General features: G+C 41.8%; 1 protein-coding gene across 2 annotated transcripts in view; it reads left to right on the top strand.

Moving 5' to 3' along the window:
* Prps2 (phosphoribosyl pyrophosphate synthetase 2) overlaps nt 1-7,675 on the top strand; it is a 37,453-nt gene extending 29,778 nt beyond the window's left edge. For both annotated transcript variants that reach the window (XM_075957172.1, XM_075957171.1), the window contains exons 5-7: nt 1,515-1,688; nt 2,852-3,011; nt 5,007-7,675. In XM_075957172.1, coding sequence (XP_075813287.1) covers nt 1,515-1,688; nt 2,852-3,011; nt 5,007-5,099 — 427 coding nt within the window. In that variant the 3' untranslated portion in view covers nt 5,100-7,675. The remainder of the gene's footprint in view (nt 1-1,514; nt 1,689-2,851; nt 3,012-5,006) is intronic.
* The last annotated feature ends 14,985 nt before the right edge of the window (nt 7,676-22,660 follow it).

Below are 22,660 nucleotides of genomic sequence, written 5' to 3'. Positions count from 1 at the left end.
AGACTTATATTAAGACTCCTAGGAGAGCTTCAAAGAAAGGGCTTCACTCCCTGCAGCTTCTCAGTTCTCACCTGCCTTCTACCATCCCTGCTGCTACTGTTTCATTCCACCATTTCAGTTTCGGGATACATTTGTAAGGACAGTTCCCTCAAATTCCTGCATCATCTGCCTTTGCTGTTCTTTCCATTGGGATAAATAGTCAAGCTGCCTAACTTTCCCGAAGGCCAAAATGCAGTCTCAAATGTCATGGAGACCTGAGCTTATATGCCAAGCACCCATGTGGAAGTTGGACATGACCGCACCTGTCTGTCATCTCAGCCCTTGGAAGCAGAAACCGGCAGATCTTAGAAGGTGTGAGCCAGACAGACTAGCCAAACTGGCAAGTTCTGGGTTCAGTGAGAACTCTCTCTCTCAAAGTGATACAGTAGAGAATGGTCGAATAGGACACTCCATATCCTTGTCTACCTTCTGCGCATGCATGAGCAAATGCACCTACATGCATTCACACACAGACACACACACACAGCAAAAAGAGGTCTCATTTTCTTTGTTCATATTGGGTTGAAAAGGACCTGTGAAAATATTGACAGTGTAAGGAGATACAGCACCCTCTCCTGGACTCCATAGGCACTGGATACACATGGTACATCAGGCAAACATCCATATGTATAAAACAAAAATCAATAAGTCTTCTTTTTAAATCTTGGGTTTTGAGCAAGTCCACAATTTTGTGTTGGGCCATATTCATCGTTGTCCTTGGCAGCATGCAGCCTACCAACTTGAGGTTGAGCACAGTTGGACAGGGTCTCATTTTATGAAGCCCTTCCTCAGAAGCCTACAAATCGTCTGAATATGCTAACAAAGCCTTCTGTCCCGACCTTGGCTCCAGAAACCTAGCAAATAATGAAGTGCTAAGTAGCTTGTCTTAAGTTTTGCCTGTGAGTTTTAAATGGACTCCCAGCTCCTAACAAATTGACTAGCAGTTTCTTAACCAGCAGTCTTATCCAGGTGCCAGGGGGCTCTGGCATTCGTGACAAGCAACCGCAGAGGCAGACTTCAGCAGCAGCACGCTTTCCTACGTGGACTGCGTGGTGTATAATCTCGACTATGCTTGCCGTCACCAGTGTGACCTAACGCTTTGCATTATCTTAAGGGTGGCTGCTTGCTGAGTTCCTCAAATATGTTTTACAAATACAGATTTTATTTTTTCCCGTGCTGGCTATGGAACTTGGGGGACTCACATATGCTAGTGAACAGTCTATGGCAGGGTTTCTCACTGAGGGCCTGCCTGGAGTGCACAAAATAGGCCAGCATGACTGGCCAACAAGACCCAGGGATCTGCACGTTTCTGCCTCCCAAAAGCTAAGCTCACAAGCATGAGTTCTAGGAATTGAACTGGGGTTCTTATTCTTCCAAGGCAAACAATTTACAGTTCAGCTCTTTCCCCAGCCTAGGACCCAGTTGTAAATCCCTAGGTGGGCTGTGTTGCCATGTTCTTTTCCATCTTTCCACAGGGTTACATCAATTGCGGACAGGCTGAATGTGGAATTTGCTTTGATTCACAAAGAGAGAAAGAAAGCAAATGAAGTGGACCGGATGGTTCTGGTGGGCGATGTGAAGGACCGTGTGGCTATCCTGGTCGACGACATGGCTGACACATGTGGTACCATCTGCCATGCTGCCGATAAGTACGTGGGTTGGTTCAGGAAAGACAAGAAAACATCGCCTTCACAAAAATACATATACAATTGTATTTTATTTGTTTATTTGTGTGTGTGTTTACACGTATGCATGCTTGTGCGCACGAGTCGAGGAGGTATGCATGCTATGGTCCAGTCGTGGAGGTCAGAAGACAATCTTTGTGAGTCAATTCTCCCTTTCCACTATGAGTCACAGGGACTGAACTCAGCTTGTCAGGCTTGATGGCAAATGCATTTACCCATGAGGCATGTAATATTTGAAACTGAGCCTATGTTTCTTAATTGTTGCCAATGACTTGGCAGTAGAGTTTTAAGCCTCAGGAGACTCTAGGCTCATTTTTTTTCTCAGTCCTCTTTTCCCCCGGTAAGAAAAACAAACACCACCAGCAACAAACATCCATGGGCATTTTCATTCTCTAAGTTGGACTTACAGGTCATTTTTGTAAAGGATCAGAGAACGTGCTTCCCTAGAAATCAGGTCCAGCAAGACAGAGGTTTTATTTGCTTGTTTGTACAGTTTCTGCTTTCAGCTCAACCTTTGGGCTAGTCTCATTGCTCATGGGGCTTTCCAAAGGCTGTGCTTGGCAGAGTGGGAGCCCCCCAACTCCTTTGCCACACATGGCTGTGGAATACAATTTGAGACGCTTGATTACATGTCACATGTATTTTGCACTATTGGTTAAAATCAGTGGTTCTCAGCACAGGACAGTTTTCCCCTAAAGATATCATTGCTTGTCACAATTAAACACATGGGAATGTTGGTAGTGTATGAATCAGGGGTGCTACTGGACAAGATGGCCACCATGACAAGAATTATATAGCTCCAAATGCCAGGGCTGAAGATCCTTGATTTAATGGAACTCAGAGCATTTTGCTAACATACACAATTAAAAGATCGTAGTATGGCCAAATAAATGCAAATGGATTTTTGTTTCATTTTTATAGGGTAGACTTTTCACTAATAATTTTGAGACAATGTACAGTGTTTTAAGAATATTGGAGTATTTTTGGACACTTAATTCTTTTGAGACATGACTTTGCTCAGTAGCTCTGGCTTGTTTTTAACTCACAGTCTTCCTGTCTTGGCCTCCCTAGTGTTAGGGTTACAGGGATGCAATGCCACTAGGAACTTTTTGTCTTCTGTTTTGCAGGTTGCTCTCAGCTGGTGCCACCAAAGTTTATGCTATCCTTACCCACGGAATCTTCTCTGGGCCAGCTATTTCCAGAATAAATAATGCTGCCTTTGAAGCCGTTGTTGTCACCAACACAATCCCACAAGAGGACAAAATGAAACACTGCTCCAAGATTCAGGTACTGTCTACCCTCCAGGCAGAACCATGCAGCAAGGTACCTGCTTCAGACCCTTAAAATAGTAGCCAGCTTTCTGTTTGCTAAGACAGAGGCTAAGAGAGACTGAAGCTTCTCATCACAGCGGGCTAGCCAGTCATATTAGATCCCTGAGAAAGGCGAGGATCAAGAGGTCAATGGTCACTACTTGGAAATAGCAAAGAAAAAGAAAGGAAGGAAGGAAATGGAAGAGAGAAAAAGAGACCGGGGCTGCAATGCTGTAGGTAGAGTGCTTACATAGCATGCCTGAGTCTGGGGGTTCCAGCCCCAGCACCCAATACAGTAGTCGTGGTGGCACTTACCTGTAATCCCTGTGCTCGAGAGGGTAGGTGCAAGAAGATCAAGTACTCATGGTCATCTTCAAATTCAAAGCCATCCTAAAAGGGATGAGACAGTATCTCAAACAAGGATTTTAACCGGAAACGGGAAACGATCTATGTATGGTACTTGGAAAGTAGAAGCAGGAGTACTGCAAGGAGACTAGCCCAAGCTGCATGTAATCTTGTCTCACAAACCAACAAAAAAGTAACAAATAGCACCCATGAAATGGCTCAGTAGGTAGAAGGAGAGAAACAGAAGAAGTAGCAAACAAAGAGAATCACAATATAAAATAGGAAGAGCAATGAGGAAGTAGCTTGATGTAGCACTTGCCTGGACTGCCCAACCCTGAACAACAAGGTTAAACATAGAATGACTTTGTAGCATGCGCCATTCCTGCATATATAGTCCACTAAAAATGGGGTGGGGGAGGCAGCAGGCTATACTAAGTATATTTGGGGAACTACTTTTTCCGGTCCCTTCTGACTATATATATGCCCATAGGTACCAGACAACAGTTGTTATTTGAGCACAAGGAGATAAGTTTGAAAATTCTCAGAGTAGTGGTCCCTTACGTTTTTATGTATGATTAGTGTAGTGTAGTAACTGCGGCCCAAAGGCCAAATCTAGCCCACCTCTGTATTTTAAATAAAGTTTTATTGACACATATTCATGTTTCATTCCTGTTGCCCATGACTGCCTTTGCACCACAATGCAGAATTGAGTGTTTGATACACAGATAACCCCAAACTTTTAACCTTCTAATATTTTTCAGGAAAAGTAGTTTGCTGACCCCCAAGTTAAAATGATCATGGTTGTGCTTTTATCATGACAGACACTCAATGTTTTTAGCAATTCTTGGGGTCAGGGAGATGGCTCAGTAGGTGAGCACTTACTGCACAAATCTGGAGATCTGAGCTCTATCCCTGGGACCCACTCAAAGGTGGGTGGAGAAGAGCTGACTCCACAAAGTTGTCTTCTGACCTCCACATGCATGTCATGGCACATGTGTGCTAACCCCCCCCATACACACTCACACATGCACACACTCACACACTGATATTAATAATAACAACAGCAACAGATGAAAGAGTTCTAAAAATCATATTGGGCTGGCATTCCAAATTGAAGTGTAGTCAAGTAGAAAGATAGGTTGTGTAAGATTTGCTTTATAATATTTTATAAAAAACATTGTCATGTTTTAAAAATTGGTACTGGGATTATAGTAAAGACTTAAGAAATAAAATGAAAGTTGCAACTTTAAAAAATTATAGCCACTATCTTTTCTAACTAGGAAAAAACCTCTCCCGATGAAGAAAGAAAACTAGTTTGCAAATAACCAGTGTCCCAAAAAGGGACCATCTGTGGGTAACAGCAGCCCTGAGTATCAATACTGAAAATCTTCCCAGGAACTGAGAGTAGTCACCTCCACTGGCTGTGATGTCTTTAAAGCTAAACTCTACAAACAACTGAAGATTTTTCAGTGTGGACACTCCCAAAGAAATGGCCAGAGGAGGTTTAACCCAAGCATACCACATGGGTGCTGGAGAAAACATTCTTAGGCTTTCTGCCTTTTCAGCTTTTAAAGAAATCGAACTCACTCCTGCCTTTTGTGTTTTGTGTTTTCTCCTTGCTATTCAGGTGATTGACATTTCAATGATCCTGGCCGAGGCCATTCGAAGAACCCACAATGGGGAGTCTGTGTCCTACTTGTTCAGCCATGTACCACTGTAGTCTTATGGGATGCTGAAGGTGGAGCAAGCCTCCTCCGCCGTCTCACTGTCTTTGTCTGCCTGCTGTTTTAGCGTTAGGACTCAGCAATTCTAGGATGATCACTGGCAAAAGCATCCGATCTATGTACACTCTAAGATTCCTTGTCTCCCTTTCTAATGTTCAAGACTACTGCTTTTCTGTTTTGTGGGGGCAGGGGAAGGTGGTGGTTATTTGGTCTTTAAGTGAACCATTGTCGATGAGAACTAGTCTTTTCCCTCATTCTTTTTTAGGATGTTGAGGCAGCGACTTTTAAGCCTAAAATCCTATGGTGGAAATTTGTCCTATATATATTTTCAGGTTGCCAAAGGTGACTTCAAATGAAAGCCTTCTGTGTAAATAGATCCTGATCATGCCTGTGGACATTAGGGTAAAATCCTAAATACCCTTTCCTTTGGAGGGAACCTCGGAAAATTTATACTGTCATGCATTTTGAATACTTTTTTGCTTTTTAGGAAAACCTGACAGCTGGGTTTATTTTATTATTGCCCTTAATTGGGATTGGATTTTATTGAGCCTAAGATGGTCACTGACATATTGACTTTTCTTAGTAAACATTATACGTATTGAAGACAATATAAGGCTCTATCACTTTTAATTTCCACTTTGAGTATATGTCACAACCGTCAACTTACCTGAAACTCCCAAAATTATGATGAGGATATAGTCAGTGAGTTCATGATCACATCGATGTGCACCTTTGTTTATCCCAGAGGAATTATTCTTTATGATGTACCTCATGGCCTATCTATCATCTTATTCCCAGGCGTCTTTATTTTAGCGCTAGCCTATACTTTGCATTTTTCATGATAATTTCTTGGCATAGTTATCCACCAAAAGAAAAACTTCTGGAAATCCCCTCACATTTTTTAGACTGATTATTATTTTTGCTTTTCACATACATAAAACAGGGAAGTTTTAAGAGTGCCACCAAATGTATTTATTCAAGCACTGTTTAGTGAGCTTGGATGAAATGTTCTTTGGCCTTTGTAAGCAGAAGTACTAAATCTCTAATTACTGATTACCATCTCTAAGGCTGTTAAAGTGTAGAGATAAGAGAGGTCTGAAAAACAATGGATACAAGAGTAAATAGTTGTTCCCTTAGGAGCATCTTCAAAAACTGGCCCAAATAGCATTGTGAAGGAGAATTTCACTGAGGGTGGCGTTCTTGACAAAATTCTCTCATACCTTTAAACTGAAGCAGGAAGATTAACACAAGTTTGAGGCCAGCCTCGGCTACATAGTGAGTGCCAGCTCAACCCGGGCTAGACTTGAGCCCATATGTTAAGGAAATAAAAACAAACAAAAAGGCAGTCCCCTGTAGCATCATTTAAAGTGGCAGAGGTCACCCATTGACTGACTGATTATATGTATATTGGCAGACAACCTACCAAATTTCCCTGCTCCCAAAGAAGATAATTTGCTTGAGTACCTAAAGATTCAGAATGCTAAACAATCTCTCCCACTTGGTAAATCTTAAAACTGGTAGATAAATTTCTAGCCCTAAATTTTTAGGGTAGAAAAATCCTAGCCATCTGAGTAACACACTTGGCCAGCACTCTAAAATATCAAACTCCAGGGCAGCAGAAGTCAAATCAATGTTAAAAGTATCGTTTATGTTAATACGGAGACTGGCATTTTGACAATACCTTATTTGTAACTGTTTAGAAGAAAGTGGTCCCATCATCTGGGATACTCAGCTCTGTGATACATACTATCTGTAAAGTCTTGGCTAGACAAGTGTTAAAAGTCCTGTTTGACGCTATGCAATTGTTAGTTTTGATAAGTATGTGATGTCTGTATTTCGTGGGGGTTTATGCCTGTGCTGAATGAAGACATTCCAGTGCACATCCACATGAAGACAGCTTGATGTATGTGTGCACATGTCTCAAAGCGTTGGCATGACAAAAGTCCATTGGTCATCATTTTATCTAAGATATTCAAAGCTTAAGGATGTGTACAGTAGATTTTACAATAATGATTGTCAAACATAAATCCCCTATAGACAAATGTGCGTGGCTGACCTCGGAAATGAGAACGAATGTTTTCTGGCTTTACTTGGCCCCGAGTTAGTGTATCCAGAGAACCACTGAATACACTGAGGAGCTGATTAGACTGGACTGAGCCTTATACAATGGAGACAGAGACTTTGAATAGTTGACAGTTTCAGTTGGACCAAAGTGACAAAGGCTGTTTCCTGAGCAGTCTAAACCCAGGACGCTCCTGATTCTTGCTGTTTGTGGTAAGGAAACGTAAGGGGAAAATCACCAACAGATCAGCTTCGTCTGGCTCTATGGAAAGGGCCAAAAGGGGGAGCCAGAAAAACAGGAATATACCAAAGTTGTTTAGCCTCCAGCTAAAATTTTCCTACTCACCTGGTAGATGTTCATAGGCTAACTTTCCTTCGTGAGCTACAATGTCAATGACTAAGTTCAGGAATATATTCTTTGCAGTGCTTGCCCTGGTGTTAGAGACTAGAGAATCTTGAGATCCTGTGACGTTTACTAAGACATTTCAATAAAATCCTGCTGACTACTTGGTTTCATAGTTTGTGTCATTATTTTGGAATCATTTGCTTTTTGAGGAAGTGACCTGTTGATGAAGTCACTGAAAATGTTTGTTACCATGTTACTAAGACCCGGTTTGCAAAACTAAAGGAAAGCCAGAAGTTAATTAAATGTACTCCTCGCCATTTTGACGCTTCTGCTGTGTGAAGGCCTCTTTAGCTATCTTCTTTCAGAAAAGCGTCACAACTGCTCCACATAGTGATCATTCTACATAGTAAATCTCCAATTGAAGACCAAGATTGCTGAGATGGGATGGGAGGTGCCACCAAGCAACCAGAGTTCAATCCCTGGGGCTCGCATGGTAGAAGGAGAGAATTGTCCACTGATCACCACATGCAAACTGTGGCATGCAGACGTCCATCTCCCCCTCCCCACAGACCCATAAATCACTATAGCGTGTTCTGCATCTAAGCAGTGAAATTCAGTAGTATCCATCTGAATTTGGATCGAGTGGTCTAAACAAGTACAGGCTCCATAGAAGTTGATCGTGTGCGTTGGGTATAAGACAGGAAGAAGCGAGACAGTCATGAGTTCAGCCTTAAGAGGGGTACAATCTCCTTGCCCCCTATTGTGAAAGGAGTAAGTACATGTTCTTTGCACATGCCTGTCTGAGTCACAGGGAGCACTGGGGCAAGAGCAAGTAGATGCATGTGGGAATCGCTCTAAAGTGGGCTACAGAAATAGCACCTAGGGATGACTGCCTCATAGCCATGGAGACGCTGCTGCACTGGGGCCTGGTAGAAGCTGGTTGTGCCCCAGCCCTCCACCACAGGCCCATCAAAAGTAGAGTTGAAAGTGGTGCCCAGTTGAGTTCTGTGACCGAAAACTAAGCCAGCTGAACTCATTTTCAATTTTAAAAGCATGATAAAATGGGAAATGAGAATGCCCCAAAATGGAAAGCAGTGGGAAGTGCCCTCATTCGGGAACGTGGCAATCTGGAGTCTGGTCCTGACATACTGTAAGCACATTGTGACCTCACCATAAATTCCTGCACTTCTGCGAGACTTAAATGTCTCTGCAAAACTCATGTAAGAGAAAATGGTTACCGTACCAGACCTTTTCTTTTCAGCCACCAACGAGCTCCCAAATCATGACATGAAGACTTATTATTAGTTTTAAATGCTTGGCCTTAGCTCTTATTTTACTGTTTCTTTTTATCTACTTTTGCCTCGGGACTTTTTACGTTTTTCCCTCCTCTGTATCTCTTACTTTCCTGCTGTCTTCATGTCTGGTTGGTGGCTGCCTGACTTCTGGCCCCAGGCATGTCGCTTTCTCCCTCTCTTCTCCTTTCTTTTTTTTTCCTTTTCTTTTCTTTCTCTGCCTAGATTTATCCTGTTCTCTTTGCCCAGCAGCCCCGCCTATCACTCACTCTCTCGCCTAGCTATTGACCATTCAGCTCTTAGGCAGGCAAGGTGGAATAGATGCAGCTCATCTTTATATAATTAAGCAGATGCAGCAGAAACAAATGTAACACACCTTTACACAGTTAAGGTAATAGTCCACAGCATAAACAGAAGTAACATATCTTTGCCTAGTTAAAATAATACTCCACAACAGGTTGCCAGCTGCAGCAATTTTATCATTCTACATTTACCTGAAATGGGCTCATTGCTGACTATTGTTCCAATTAGGGAATGATAGAAAGTTGCTTCTCCATCTTCCTCAATTAAGTGCCCAACTCACTTTAGTTTGCCTAGGACTTTTTCTTAGTCTTAGAACTGGAAGTCTGAGCAGGACAGTGGCGGTGCATGTCTTGAATCCCAGCACTTGTGGAGGGGAGGGCAGAGGCAGACAAATCTCTGTGAGTTCGAGGCCAGTCTGGTCTACATAGTGAATTCCAGGACAGCCTGGGCTACACAGAGAAGCCCTGTCTCAAAAAAACAAAAAAAGGGATGAAGAGGGAGGGGAGAGGTAGGGAAGGGTGCAGATAAAAATAAGAAAAAAAAAGAAAAAGAAGTGGGAATATGATATCTCTGGAAACTTCAATCCTGAGCAACCAGGAACAACCATAGTTCCTTCTAAGGCCAGAAATTATGGAGTCCCAGCGCTGTTTTTCAGAGATGGAAGTACATGTAACTGATGTAGATGGAAGCTGGGGGATTCGGAAGTGGCTAGGGGCATTGGTTGGAGGAGAACATGTGTGCACAGCACATGCACTAGGCTGTCAGATGCACAGTTACAAGGGGTGTGAGTGTGTACGTGCATGACTCAAAGTGAAGCAGAAGCCTGAGGAGAGCAAACTGTCTCCTATGTCTGCACGGCTCAGTAGTAGGCATTTGTGGTGGTTTGAATGAGAATGGCCCCAAAGACTTACATATTTGAAAGTTTGGTCCCCTGTTGGAAGAGGTGTGTCACTGGGGGTGGGCTGATATTCCCAGTTAGCTTGTGTTCTCTCTCTCTCTCTCTCTCTCTCTCTCTCTCTCTCTCTCTCTCTCTCTCTCTCTCTCTCTCTCTCTCTCTCTCCTGCTAGTCCATGTTAGCTTGTTCTCACCCCCCCCCACCTTCTTAAGTCACTTCTTCTTAAGTCACCTTGCTCATGATGTCTCGTCACAGTAATAAAACAGTAACCAAGACAGCACTCAGTGATCGTATTTTTAAAAAATTCCAAGACAAGAAATGTAATAAATGATCAATATTAGCAATGACTAAAAGGGTGATTTATATCCAAACAAATACTTGTTCTAGAACTTTTTCTTTCTTAGCAGATTATACTTTTTAATGCCATTTGATATTCTAAAAGTATAGACTGTTTAGTTAGTAGGTGTTTGCCTAACATGCACAAAGCCCTGGGTTTGAGCACTTTAACCTCACAATCAAGTGCAATGGGACATGGGAAATGCTTGTAACCACAGCACTTAGGAGGCTAGTAAGAGGGTTAAGTTCAAGGTCATTTTCTGTTAAATAGTAAGTTTGAGGTAAGCCTGTACTACATGAAATCCTGTCTCAAAAAAAAAAATCTAATGCCACGGTATTTAGAACTGTAGCATTCTTTAAAAGAAAAAAAAAATTCTACACAGCCAGTTTCAGGACAGCCAGGGTTACAAAGAAAGACCCAGTCTCCAAAAAATAAAAAAAAATAAAAAATAAAAATAAAAAAGTGAAATTTTCTGTGTATGTGTGAGTGCTTGCAGATATGTCTATGTATCCATTGCCTAGTGGCCTTGGAGGGCAGAAGAGCTTCTGAGAACCCCTGGAACTGGAGTTAGGAGCAGTTCTGAACTGCTTGATATGGGTGCTGAAAACCACACCCAGGTCTTCAGCAAGTGCTCTTAACTGCTGAGCAATCTGCCCAGTCCCTCTGCAGTATTCTTTCGCTTTATTATTGTTTTCTGGGAAAAGGTCTCACTATATAGCCCAGGCTGGGTGTGAACTAGTGAACTTCCTACCCCTGCCTTCTGAGGCTGAGATTGCCTGCATTCACTCCAATGCCCAGCTGAGGCTTCATGATGTTTGCAATCCAACATCTTTCCAAGAATCAGAAACAACCAATGTTGCTCTGCTGATTCACAAGGATATTGTAGAACTCCCAAGAGATGGGTTATTACTTCATGTCTCCTAATGGGCTGTGCTTCTCAGTATTCATGTCGTGAAACACTAGCAAGAATGAAGCAAGCAAAGACTTAGTATGTGCTCCTATACCAGACCCGGTTTCTCTGGAAATTCTTGCTTTTCGAATCTAGCCACTATAAAAAGTTGAGTTTATTGTGTTTCCTGTCAATGCTTAATTCCGTTCAAGGAAACTGCCCTATTATGGGCTGAGAATAAGGTGGGCCAAATCTCTCCTGTTCAAGGCCCTATAATTTTGACCTGAGATGAGACAGCCTAGTCATGTGAGTTAATGCTAGGACATTAAGGGAAAAGTGAGGCTGCAGGCAGTGGTATGTACTTAGACTCCCTGCATTGAGGACACCGGAGGCTCTAGAACGTGAGCTTTACTACAGAGAAAAAACTTTGCCTTAGCCAAAGAAGGATGACTGGCAGGGCTTAAGTGTCACTGTGAACTTTCAGTCACTGGCTACTCACTTGCCTAGTCTATTATTCTATTTTACTAGGAATTGCTTCTCTCTAAGTCTTCATCCTTTTGATGAAATAGACACAAGTATTGGTTACATGATATTCTGACTATCCATCATGCCGCTAAGTTATAGGCTTTAACTTCGTAAGTTTTATACCAAGACTTTAATGAAAGGTGGAAAGTAACATGTACTGTGGGATACACACACACACACACACACACACACACACACACAGTGGATAGAACTGTAACTAGACAACTCATTTCCATCACTTCATCTCAAGTGCTCAGTGGTTTCCAGCTTGTGTCTCTGTAACCACTCACTGCAGTCTGGTGCTCACCACTCCCACGCTATGCCGCTACCCAGAGGTACACATGCTCCTGCCCTCACAACCCAACATTTCTTCACGTCCCTTCTCCTTTAAAGGCCCAGTAGAGAATGAGTTTGATTCAATTTTATGTATCCATCTCTTCATCCTCTAAATACTTATATACATAATAACAGGTGCCGAGTGCTTCAGGAATACATACGATGTCATCTTCTATCCTGTAGTTTCCTGGGAGGCAAAGATGATAGATGATGAAATGCCATATAGTAACAAATGTGATGAAGATTTTCACTAGAGAAAGTTTCTTGACTGCTGCTGGTATATTTATTTATTTATTATTATTTTTTATTTTTTTTAATTAATTTATTTATTTTTTCATTGAGAAAAGAAAGAAAAAAACAAGTTTCCACCTCCTCCCAGCCTCCCATTTCCCTTCTCCTCCTCCCACCCTTCTCCCCCTCCTCCCACCCTTCTCCCCCTCCTCCCACTCCTCTCCCCCTCTCTCTCCAGTCCAAAGAGCAGTCAGGGTTCCCTGCCCTGTGGTAAGTCCTAGGTCCTCTCCCCTCTGTCCATATCTAGGAAGGTGAACATCCAAACTGGCTAGGCTCCCACAAAACCAGCACATTGCGTAGGATCAAAACCCCGTGCCATTGTCCTTGGCTTCTCCTCAGCCCTCATTGTTCGCCATGTTCAGAGAGTCCAGTTTTATCCCATGCTTTTTCAGTCACAGTCCAGCTGGCCTTGGTGAGCTCCCAGTAGATCAGCTCCACTGTCTCAGTGGGTGGGTGCACCCCGGGCTGCTGGTATATTTATAAAAAAAAAGAAAGTACACTCCCAGAGAGACTAAGTTGAGGCTCTGGATTTTCTGGCTACATTCCAGAAGAATCCCTTCCATTCGTGCAAGAAAGCCATTAAGTGACTAGACAGTTCCGGTGGTCCTTTCCTCCTGACACCATCAAGCCAAATAAGGAATGCCTTCTAAATAAGCGCATCGTAAGTTAACAACCGAGTTTGCTCTGCGAATGTTGAACAATGCGCCCTGGAACACTCCAAGCACTCCATCCTCCCATTAGACTGAGGACCTGTAGGAAGAACACTTCAACACACCTACTCAAGCACTTCTCTAAGTAACATTTTTGAGGAGGAACGGTGATAAGGATCGAACCCTCGAACATAACAGGAAGTGCTCTACCACTTAACGACACATCAACCCTAAACAGCCTTTAGTATTTTGATATAAATTCTAATTACAATCTGCACCGACCCTCTGTGTGCTGTGCTGAATGAGAATGGACCCCTTAGGCTTATATGTTTGAATACTTGGTCCCATCTGGTGGCACTGTTTGGAAAACCTTAGGAGGTGTGGTGCCAGGGCTGGGCCCTGTTTTAAAAGCCCATTCCATTCCTAGTTGGCTCTCTCTTCCTTCTCCCTTTGTGTCTCAGGATGTGAGCACTCAGCTACCACCGCATAGCCATGTCTGCCTGCCTGCTGCCATGCTCCCTTCTGTGATGGTCATGGATTCTAACCCTCTGAAACTGTAAGCCCCAAATAAACTTTCTTCTATTAAAAAAAAAAAACGTTGGGTTTAATCACATGGAAAAAAGAAAAGTGGTCATGTACCCCAAGAAACCTCAAACACAAGCAGCTGGAACTACAGGTCTGCCCCACCAGGCATCTCCTTGCTTCCCAAACTCCTGCGCAGAGGCAATAGACAAAAGAAAACCATCTGGTTGGCAGCCTTTTTGGGAGAGGGTCTCCTGAACGACCATATATGTGACCAACTGAGAAGCGTTCCAGCAGAGCTGCAGCCAACAATGTGGGATTAACAGCAAGCTGGTACTATGTTAAGATGCTACAGTTTGTGTTGGTTTTTTACATAGCAAGACAAGACATGAGCAAAATATGACAGTATCTAATATGAGTAGAAACATCAAATATGGGGGGATCCTTAAACTCATGACTTGGGATATGTCAAATTGTTATGGTCCTGGCTGATTCCATAACTTATAGTAAAATATGAGGGTAAGAGATTGAATCAAGACTTGAGGTCCTGGAAAGATGTCTCGGCAGTTAAGAGCACAATAGGGTCTGGGTTAGGTTCCGGGCACCAATGCTGGGTGTGGTGGCTCACAACCACATGTAACTCTACTTCCAGGGGATCAAAAGCTCTCTCTTGGCCTTCACATGAACTGCACTTATGTGTACAAATTTGACATATATTCATATGCATGCATAATTAAAAATAAAAAGACAAGAGTCTGACTTCTTAATAAATCTATGATTCTTCAAGGGTTAGCTCCCTTGTGGGCAGATTAGGTTTAATAATAACTGCCTCCCAGGTATTCTGTGTTTAGATTTACATGTGTGATGGTACCTGTAATTCAATGGAGTTGTCAACAGAATGAATTTATTACTGGAAAGGCAAACTGAGGCACAACCAAAGTTTCAAAGTGTTTCTGTCAAAAAACAAGATTTTATATAGCAGAAGCTCCAAATCAGGGTGACTCAGGAACTCTGCGAAGGAAACACAAAGAGGAGACAAATCTTCTGTAGGATATCCACCAAAGTAAAGGAAAGCAAATGTTTGACCAGTTATAATTACGAATTAGCAAACCTTTGTCTTAATTAGAAATGTGCCCTTTGCTTCCAACTGCATGAGCTTAAGTTCTGAGTTCGGGGATTGTGACTTTGACGAATCAAGTTCCCATCTCTTTTCATGTTAGGCAATTGGTCTGTCACTGAGCTATGGCCCCCAGCCCCTGATTTTCTGCAATATATGCATTTCCAAGAAATGGCTAGCTAAGTGTCACCCATGGTTGTGATTTCATCTCTGAAGGGCCTTTCCATTCTTTGAAACGAAGTCAGCTCCCCTATGGTTTGGATCAGGGGACTTCTTTCTAAACATTTGCCCCTTCAGACTCATTGGGTGAACTCCAGTATGCATTGAAGAGCAGCCTTCAGCCCTGCAGAAGGCACATGTCACAGAAATTTGCATGCCCCGCCACAGTTGTCTCCACAGCACTTTCGTTTCTTAGTAAACGGAAACTTGGAGAAGAGCTAAGCAGCAGGGTATTTCATGCTGCAGTTGAAAGGGGGGATGAAAAACAAAAGGCAAAGTTGACTATGACAGTGGGGGATTTACCAGGCTAAAAATGCATGACACACAAAGCTTTTCATAGTTTGTGTTCTTTTGCCACATGCCAGGTGCAAAAAAAAAAAACCAATCAAGTTATCTGTAAATATATTATAAAGAAGATTACTATATTTTAAATGTCCAAAGTCATATCTAAAGTGGTCAGAACTCTGGAACTGTTATGAAAACACTGTGATGTGTGTTCTTGTTTGTTGTTGAGTGAGAACCTCACTTTGCAGCTCGGCTGACTTGGAACACACTATATTGAAATTAGAGAGTCACCATGCCCGGGGCACAGAAACCGAGGAAAGCAATTAATAAATGGGACCTCCTGAAACTGTGAAGCTTCTGTAAAGCAAAGGACATGGTCGACAAGACAAAATGGCAGCCTACTGAATGAGTAAAGATCTTCACCAACCCCACATCAAACAGAAGTCTGATCTCCAAAATATACAAAGAACTCAAGAAATTGGTCATCAAAAGAACAAATAAACCAAGAAAGAAAAAATGGGGTACAGACCTAAACAGAGAACTCTCAACCGAGGAATCTAAAATGGCTGAAAGACACTTAAGGAAATGTTCACCATCCTTAGCCATCAGAGAAATGCAAATCAAAACAACTCTGAGATTTCATCTAACACCTGTAAGAATAGCCAAGATCAAAAACATTAATGATAGTTTATGCTGGAGAGGATACACTCCTGCATTGCTGGTAGGAGTGCAAACTGATATAGCCACCTTGTATATCAGTATGGCAATTTCTCAGAAACAACCTACCCCAAGACCCAGCAATACCACTTTTTGGTATATACCCAAAAGATGTTCAATCATATTACAAGGACATTTGTTCATCTATGTTTATAGTAGCATTATTTATCATAGAGAGAACCTGGAAACAACCTAATAAATACCCCTCGACTGAAGAATGGAACAGAGAAGGGGTGATACATTTATACAATGGAGTACTACATGGCAGAAAAAAATGACATCTTGAAATTTGCAGACAAATGGATGGATCTAGAAATTATCATATTAAGTAAGGTAACCCAGACCCAGAAAGACAAATATCAAATGTACTCACTCATGAGTGGCTTTTAGACATAAAGCAAAGAAAACCAGTCTACAATTCACTATCCCAGAGAACCTAGATAACAAAGAGCACCCTAAGAGAGACATACATGGATCTAACCTACGTGGGAAGTAGAAAAAGACAAGATCTCCTGAGTAAATTGGGAGTGTGGGGACCATGGGAGAGGGTAAGAAGGAGAGGGGGAGGAAGAAAGGGAAATGGAGAAAAATATATAGCTCAATATAAACAATTTTAAAAAACAATACAAGAGAAAGGAGGAGAAATAAAGTGAAAAAACACAGGGCTGGAGTTGTTTGTACTGTGAAAAATGATCAACCATCAGTTACTGGAAGGCATCAAGAACAACATTTCAACGTTTTCAGCCCCGGACACCAGCAGAAACTCCCTAAAGGAGGCGCTAGCAGCAGTCACGACACAGAGACACAGGAAACTGCCTGCAGTAGCTGTCACCTTCAGGATGAATGACAGCCAGCCTACAGAGCACATCACCCTGAGGGTTGAACACGTGATTACACAAACCAAGTGCACTTGCTCATTTTTTTTTGGTGTTTTAATAACACTGATGCAAAATATTAGTAAAATTACAGGTGCAAGTTTCCATTGTAGTAAGAAACTTTTAACCCATGTTCCTGGAAGTAACCCATTACACGTACTCATTCAAAAGGGTAAACTTGGGTTCAGTGGATGCTTTAGTTTGTCATCAGTGCCCTGGCTGGAGTGGCTAGACTTTTGTGCATGGCTCCCCGGGAAAAGTCATGTGATACTTGTACTAAAAGATTTGTAATACCAGGGATAAGAAACTATCTCTTCTAGTTCCTTTTCTGGTGCTGTGATAAATGTTGTGAGCAATAGAAAGTTAGGGGAGAAAAGGGTTTATTTGGCTTAAACTTCCCGGCCACAATCCCTCACTGAAGGATGACAGGACAGGAACTTGAGGAGGTATTTGAAGCAGAAACTATGGAAGAATGCTTTCTCAGGCTCATCTCTCTGGCTTTCTTATATAGCCCAGGACCACATGCTCAGGGATGGGTGCTTCTTACAGTGCTCTGGCCCTTCAAACATCTATTAATGAAAGCAATCTTCCACAGACATGCCCACAAGGCAACCTTATCTAAAAAACTCAACTGAAACTCCCTTCTCAGATAACTCTAGGCTGTGTCAAGTTGAAGTTAAGCTCTGCTAGAACACTGCCCATATGGCCATAATAGAGAAAACATGAATTATATTGTGGACTGTTCATGACAAGGAATATTTTGTGGCTGTAAGGAAAGGCTATAGAATTTACAGTATAGAAGCTCTCCAGATTAAAGTATGAAAAAATATTCAACTAAAATGCCAAGGATGGAGCGAAGTCTATGTGAATAAAATAGTTTATTGGGGAAATGGAGCTAGGAATACATCTGGGAGCTGGAGCTGGCTCAGCGGGTAAGAGTGCTTGCTCTGAAAACACAAGGGCATGAGTTTGCATCACTAGCATCGATGTCAAAGTCCAGGCATGGCTGGGCATGCCTATAATACAGAACTATGGGACCGAGACAGACAGATTCCAAGAGCTCCCTGGCCAGCCAGATAAACTGAAACAGCAAGCTTCAGTTTCAGCGCCTTATATCTGGACAATATGGCAAAGGGCAACTGAGTTAATAGCCAATGTCCTGCGCTAGCTGCTGTAAAATGTGAAAATGGCCAATGCCTTCTTTTTTGCCCAAAAGTCCTATTCAATCTACTGTTCTTTCTGTCTCTATCTCTGTCTCTCTTTTCTTTTTTATTATTCATTTGTTTAAGTATTTAATTAATTTGTTTATTATAAGAGTTTTCATGGCTATTTTTTTTATTAAAACAGACACAGACCAATAGAATAGAACGAGGGAGTCTGAAATAAAGCCACACAGCTATGACCACCTGATTTTAGACAAATATACCATATATATGAGGTTAAAAAAAATCCCTCTCCTCCAGATGGTGCTGGGAAAGCTAGGTATGCACTTGTAGCAGAATTCAACTAAATCTCTGTCTCTCACATTGTTCAAAATTCAACTTCAAATGGGCCAAAGACCTTAATGTAAGAGTTGAAATTAAAACTGGCATAGAAAAAGGGAGGGAAAATGTCTTAAAACATCTTTATAGTCAAGAATTTTACAGTCTAGAGAGATGGCAGAGGGGTTCAGAGCACTGGCTGGGCTTTCAGAGGACCCAGGTTTGATTCCCTGTACCTACATGGCAGCTCACAACCATCTGTAACTCCATTTCATGGGATCTAACATGCTCTTCTGGGTATGTGTGTACTGTACAGACATATAGGTAGACAAGACATGTATATACATACAATAAAAATAATTATTTAAAAAGGACATTTCTGTGTACAATTCCAATTTGGTCAAGAAATAGAGCCAACAACTGATAAACAGAAACGTGTGGAATTAAAAAGCTGCATCACACAGGAAACAATGGAATAATGAACCAGTCCACAGAACAGAAAGAAATCTTTGTTAGCTAAACATCTGACAGAGGATGATTATCCAGAGTACACAAAGAATAATAACTCAATAAACCCAGGCAATAAATGGGTTAATTAAATGAGCATACATGTAGTTCGCAAAAGCTGAGGTGCAAATGGCCAATCGACATATGTAAAAGTGCTTAACTTTGCTAGCCACCAAGAAACCCAAATAAAAACCACCATGGGATCCCAGCTTACACCTGCCAGAATGGCAATTATCAAGAACACAATTAAGGGCAAAAGGGAACCATCATACACTGCTGACGGAATGCAAACTAGGGCAATCTCTGTGGTAGTTACTATGGAGATTTCTCAAAAAAAAAAAAAACCACAAACTAGAGCTATCATGTGGCCCAGCGACCCCACTCCTGAATATTTATCCAAAAGACTTCAAGCCAACATATTGTAGAGACACTTAAACATTAGCATTTACTGTAGCACCGTTCATAATGGCCATGTTACAGAATCAACCAACATGTCCATCCACAGAACAGTGAGTGGATAAAGGAAGTGTAATATATATGTACTGTGGAATTTTTCCAATCACAAGGAAGAATGGAGTCATGTCATTTGCAAGAAACGGGATGCAACTGGAGATCACCATATTACGAGAATTATATCAGTCTTGGAAAGGCAAACATTGCTTGTTTTTCTCTCCTTTTGAGGGTCCTAGACTTTATGGACACACAGTTGCACGTGTACAAATGACTGAAATGTAGAAGTGAAACTCTCTGAGGAACAAACGGACTAACAGGGGGAGGAGAAAGGGGATGGTAACGGGGAGCGTATGATCAAAGTGCCTTATACGTTTGCACCAGAAGAAAAGAAGAAAACAGAGGCCTTACTAATTATAAATGAGTTATAAGGCTGCACTTGGTTCAGCTAGTTAACTCAACCAGATAGTGACCCCAATAGGATTACACTGGTCACTTCAATCAATGAATCTGCCTAATGAGCTTCCTCTCAAAATTCACCTGGTTGAATTGTTTTGATCTTCATGGTCACTTCCATCATCAATAAAGAGCAATTTCTTAAGTGCCCCTTATGTACAAGGTTTGGCGTTCTGCAGTGCTATTGGGTAACTAAGAGATGTGAATAAAGAACAGATAGCAATACAAGAACACAGTATAGAATATCAATCTCTCATGATCTTGGCATGGAAGTCCTAAACACATCTTTTCTGATTGTAGAGCATTATTCTTCCCTTTGTGGATAAAGAATTATATTTAATTTTTAGTCATTTGTGGAATCAATTTTTCTTCCTTTTTTCCTTCCTTCCTTTCTTCCTTGTTTCCCTCTCTCTCTCTCCCTCCCTTCTTCCTTCCATCCCATCATTCCTTTCTTTTTGAGACAGGCTTTTGAGAATGTAGCCCTAGTTGGCCTAGAACTCTTGATCCTCCTGCCCTGCCTCCCAAGTTCCAAGATTACAAGAAGGTGCCGCCAATGCCTGGCTGTTCCATGTTTTCATTAAGACACTGGATTGTTGCTGATGAGGCTTTTTTGTTTGGCATCTGTCATACTTAGAAGGACTTCAAAATTATAATTTCTCTCTGGTTTCATTTTTATTTTATTGTGTGGTGTGTATGAGTGTTTTGTCCACATTCACATATGCGCACCACATGCATGTCTGGTGCTCAAGTAGATCAGAGAAAAGTGCTCTGGATGCCCTGGGATTGGAATTACAGATGGTTGTGAGCTGCCATGTGGGCACTGGGAATCAAACCTAGGAGCCCTGAAAGAGCAGCCAGAGCTTTGAATCACTGAGCCAGCTCTCCAGCCCTCCCTATGGCTTCTTTGAGCACTCTCGGTGTGCTGGGGTTTATGTTTTGGATTCTAAGAAAGGAATTTGAAAGTGACAAATATCTTTACTAATTTTCTAAACTTCAAGCCAGTTACCCAAGATTATCTGAATGATCTCTTTTGCCATTGAAGTGACAGTCATATCCTTATGAGTGCTTTTGCCTAATTCTAACTTTTCTGTTTCCTTTCTAAGTTTGGTGTCATGCTGCTTCTGGATTGCAGCCTTATGGAAATGCATTCATAGATCTAGGGGAGAAGGCTTTGACTTGACACTTTTTCATTTACAATTACCTGACTGTTCACAAATGTGGTTTTACCCTACCAGACTCAATGCCTAACACTCTGTTTTTTTTTCCTTCATTATTCAAATAAGATGACATCCATGGATAATGCTGCCCCATATTATTGAATAAATAAAGAGACCTGATTTCCCAAATGTACCCACCCATTACAAGTCAATCTGGCAAGTTTCTCATGAAATCCTGTTGGTATTTGACTGAGATTTCACAGTAACTACAAATCAATTTAAACCACACTTACTTTTTCTTAAAACCATGTTGTGGGCACTATTTCCAGTACCAATATATTTCGTGTCATATAAATGTTTTCAGCTTCCACAGCCCTTCCAGGAAACAGATGTGACGTTCATCTTAGAAACTGTTGAGTTCAGCATAGTGAGTGTATATTTGGACTGGATTTAAGGAAATCAAAGACATGACACAGCACTTCAGGGAAGAGCATTCCCAGTTTGAGCCCAAGGTGGCAAGGGAAAGGAACGATTATTAGAATTGAGCAGGGACAACGCTGGCTGGATGAGACTATCAATAGGTAAGGGCTACAACCAGTGCCAGACAAACAGGGCAGAAGTCACAGGAAGAGAGCCTCTACTACCCTCCTGGGCAAACCTAGGGCCTCTCTTTGCTCATATCCAATCAGAAGGCAGCAGCTAGCAAGGGGATGTTGTTTGTCCAGCTCGGGCTCCAACCACACAAAGCCAGCTAGAAAGGTTGGAAGACTGCTGGGGGTGAAGGGTAGGTAGGCATTGCAGTAAGTATATATTGCGGTAAGCCCTTTGTTATTCCACCTGAATCTCTTGCATTTCCTGTCAGTTCTTTTTCCTCACACACTTTTTAGATTCTACTGTTCCAATGGCTTCTCCCCTTCCACAACCAGTTCAGATCAGTTATTGTTTCTATGTGAGATGGTTGTTAATTTTTATATAGTATTTTCTCAGCAGAGTGCTTGAAGAAGACTTATTATCATGTGCATGGCTATCACGTGCTATGCAATCTGAATCATGTCCAAGGCTCTTCTTATCCCAATTCCACTATCGTAAGAAATAGACAATGAGACATTTGCTTCAGTGGTTAGAAGCACTTGGAAAAGATCATATTTTGAATCCTGACATACGTGGGTTTCGATTCGCAGCACCCACGGGGCAGGTCACAAGTGTTCCTAACTCCCGTTTGAGGAGATTGCAACTGCTTGTTTCAGTTAACAAGGTCTACTGGGTTTGCATGCATTGTTGGTTGCCTGGAATTTTGAAGTTGATTTATCAGTTTTACGTAACCACAAATTGGGAAGTGGATCATAGGAAGATACTCCGGGCATATTGTAAAGTACAGTCATCAAAATGAACATGGACTAGGTGATTCTCCCTTTGCAGTGCCTACTTTGCTTCTCAGTAATTCAGAATAATTGGGAGCAATCAAATGCTGCTTTCCTCTGATGCCTTTTCCAGGGTCACAGTCACCTAAAAGAAATTTTTTAATCCCTTCACATTCTTTTAACTTCCATCAATGTTCATGAAAAACAGAAGCGGGGGAGGGGGGGCGGCATCTGGGTTGTTTCAGTGGTAAATTGATTTCTAAATCTACTGCCATGCTACAGCAAATAAAGATGGAACTTGCAGAAATCAGTTTTTATATTAAACCCTCAGTCTCAAGATCTCAGCTTCTTTTTTTTCAAGTCAATATATTTTATTCTGTAACTTCTTTTTTTTAACTCTTCCTTGTTTTTTTTTAAATTTATTTATTTATTAAGGATTTCTGCCTCCTCCCCGCCACCGCCTCCCATTTCCCTCCCCCTCCCCC

The sequence above is a fragment of the Microtus pennsylvanicus genome, chromosome X (assembly GCF_037038515.1).
Source record: "Microtus pennsylvanicus isolate mMicPen1 chromosome X, mMicPen1.hap1, whole genome shotgun sequence".
Classification (NCBI taxonomy): domain Eukaryota; kingdom Metazoa; phylum Chordata; class Mammalia; order Rodentia; family Cricetidae; genus Microtus; species Microtus pennsylvanicus.
This window is presented reverse-complemented; position numbering and strand designations above follow the sequence as displayed.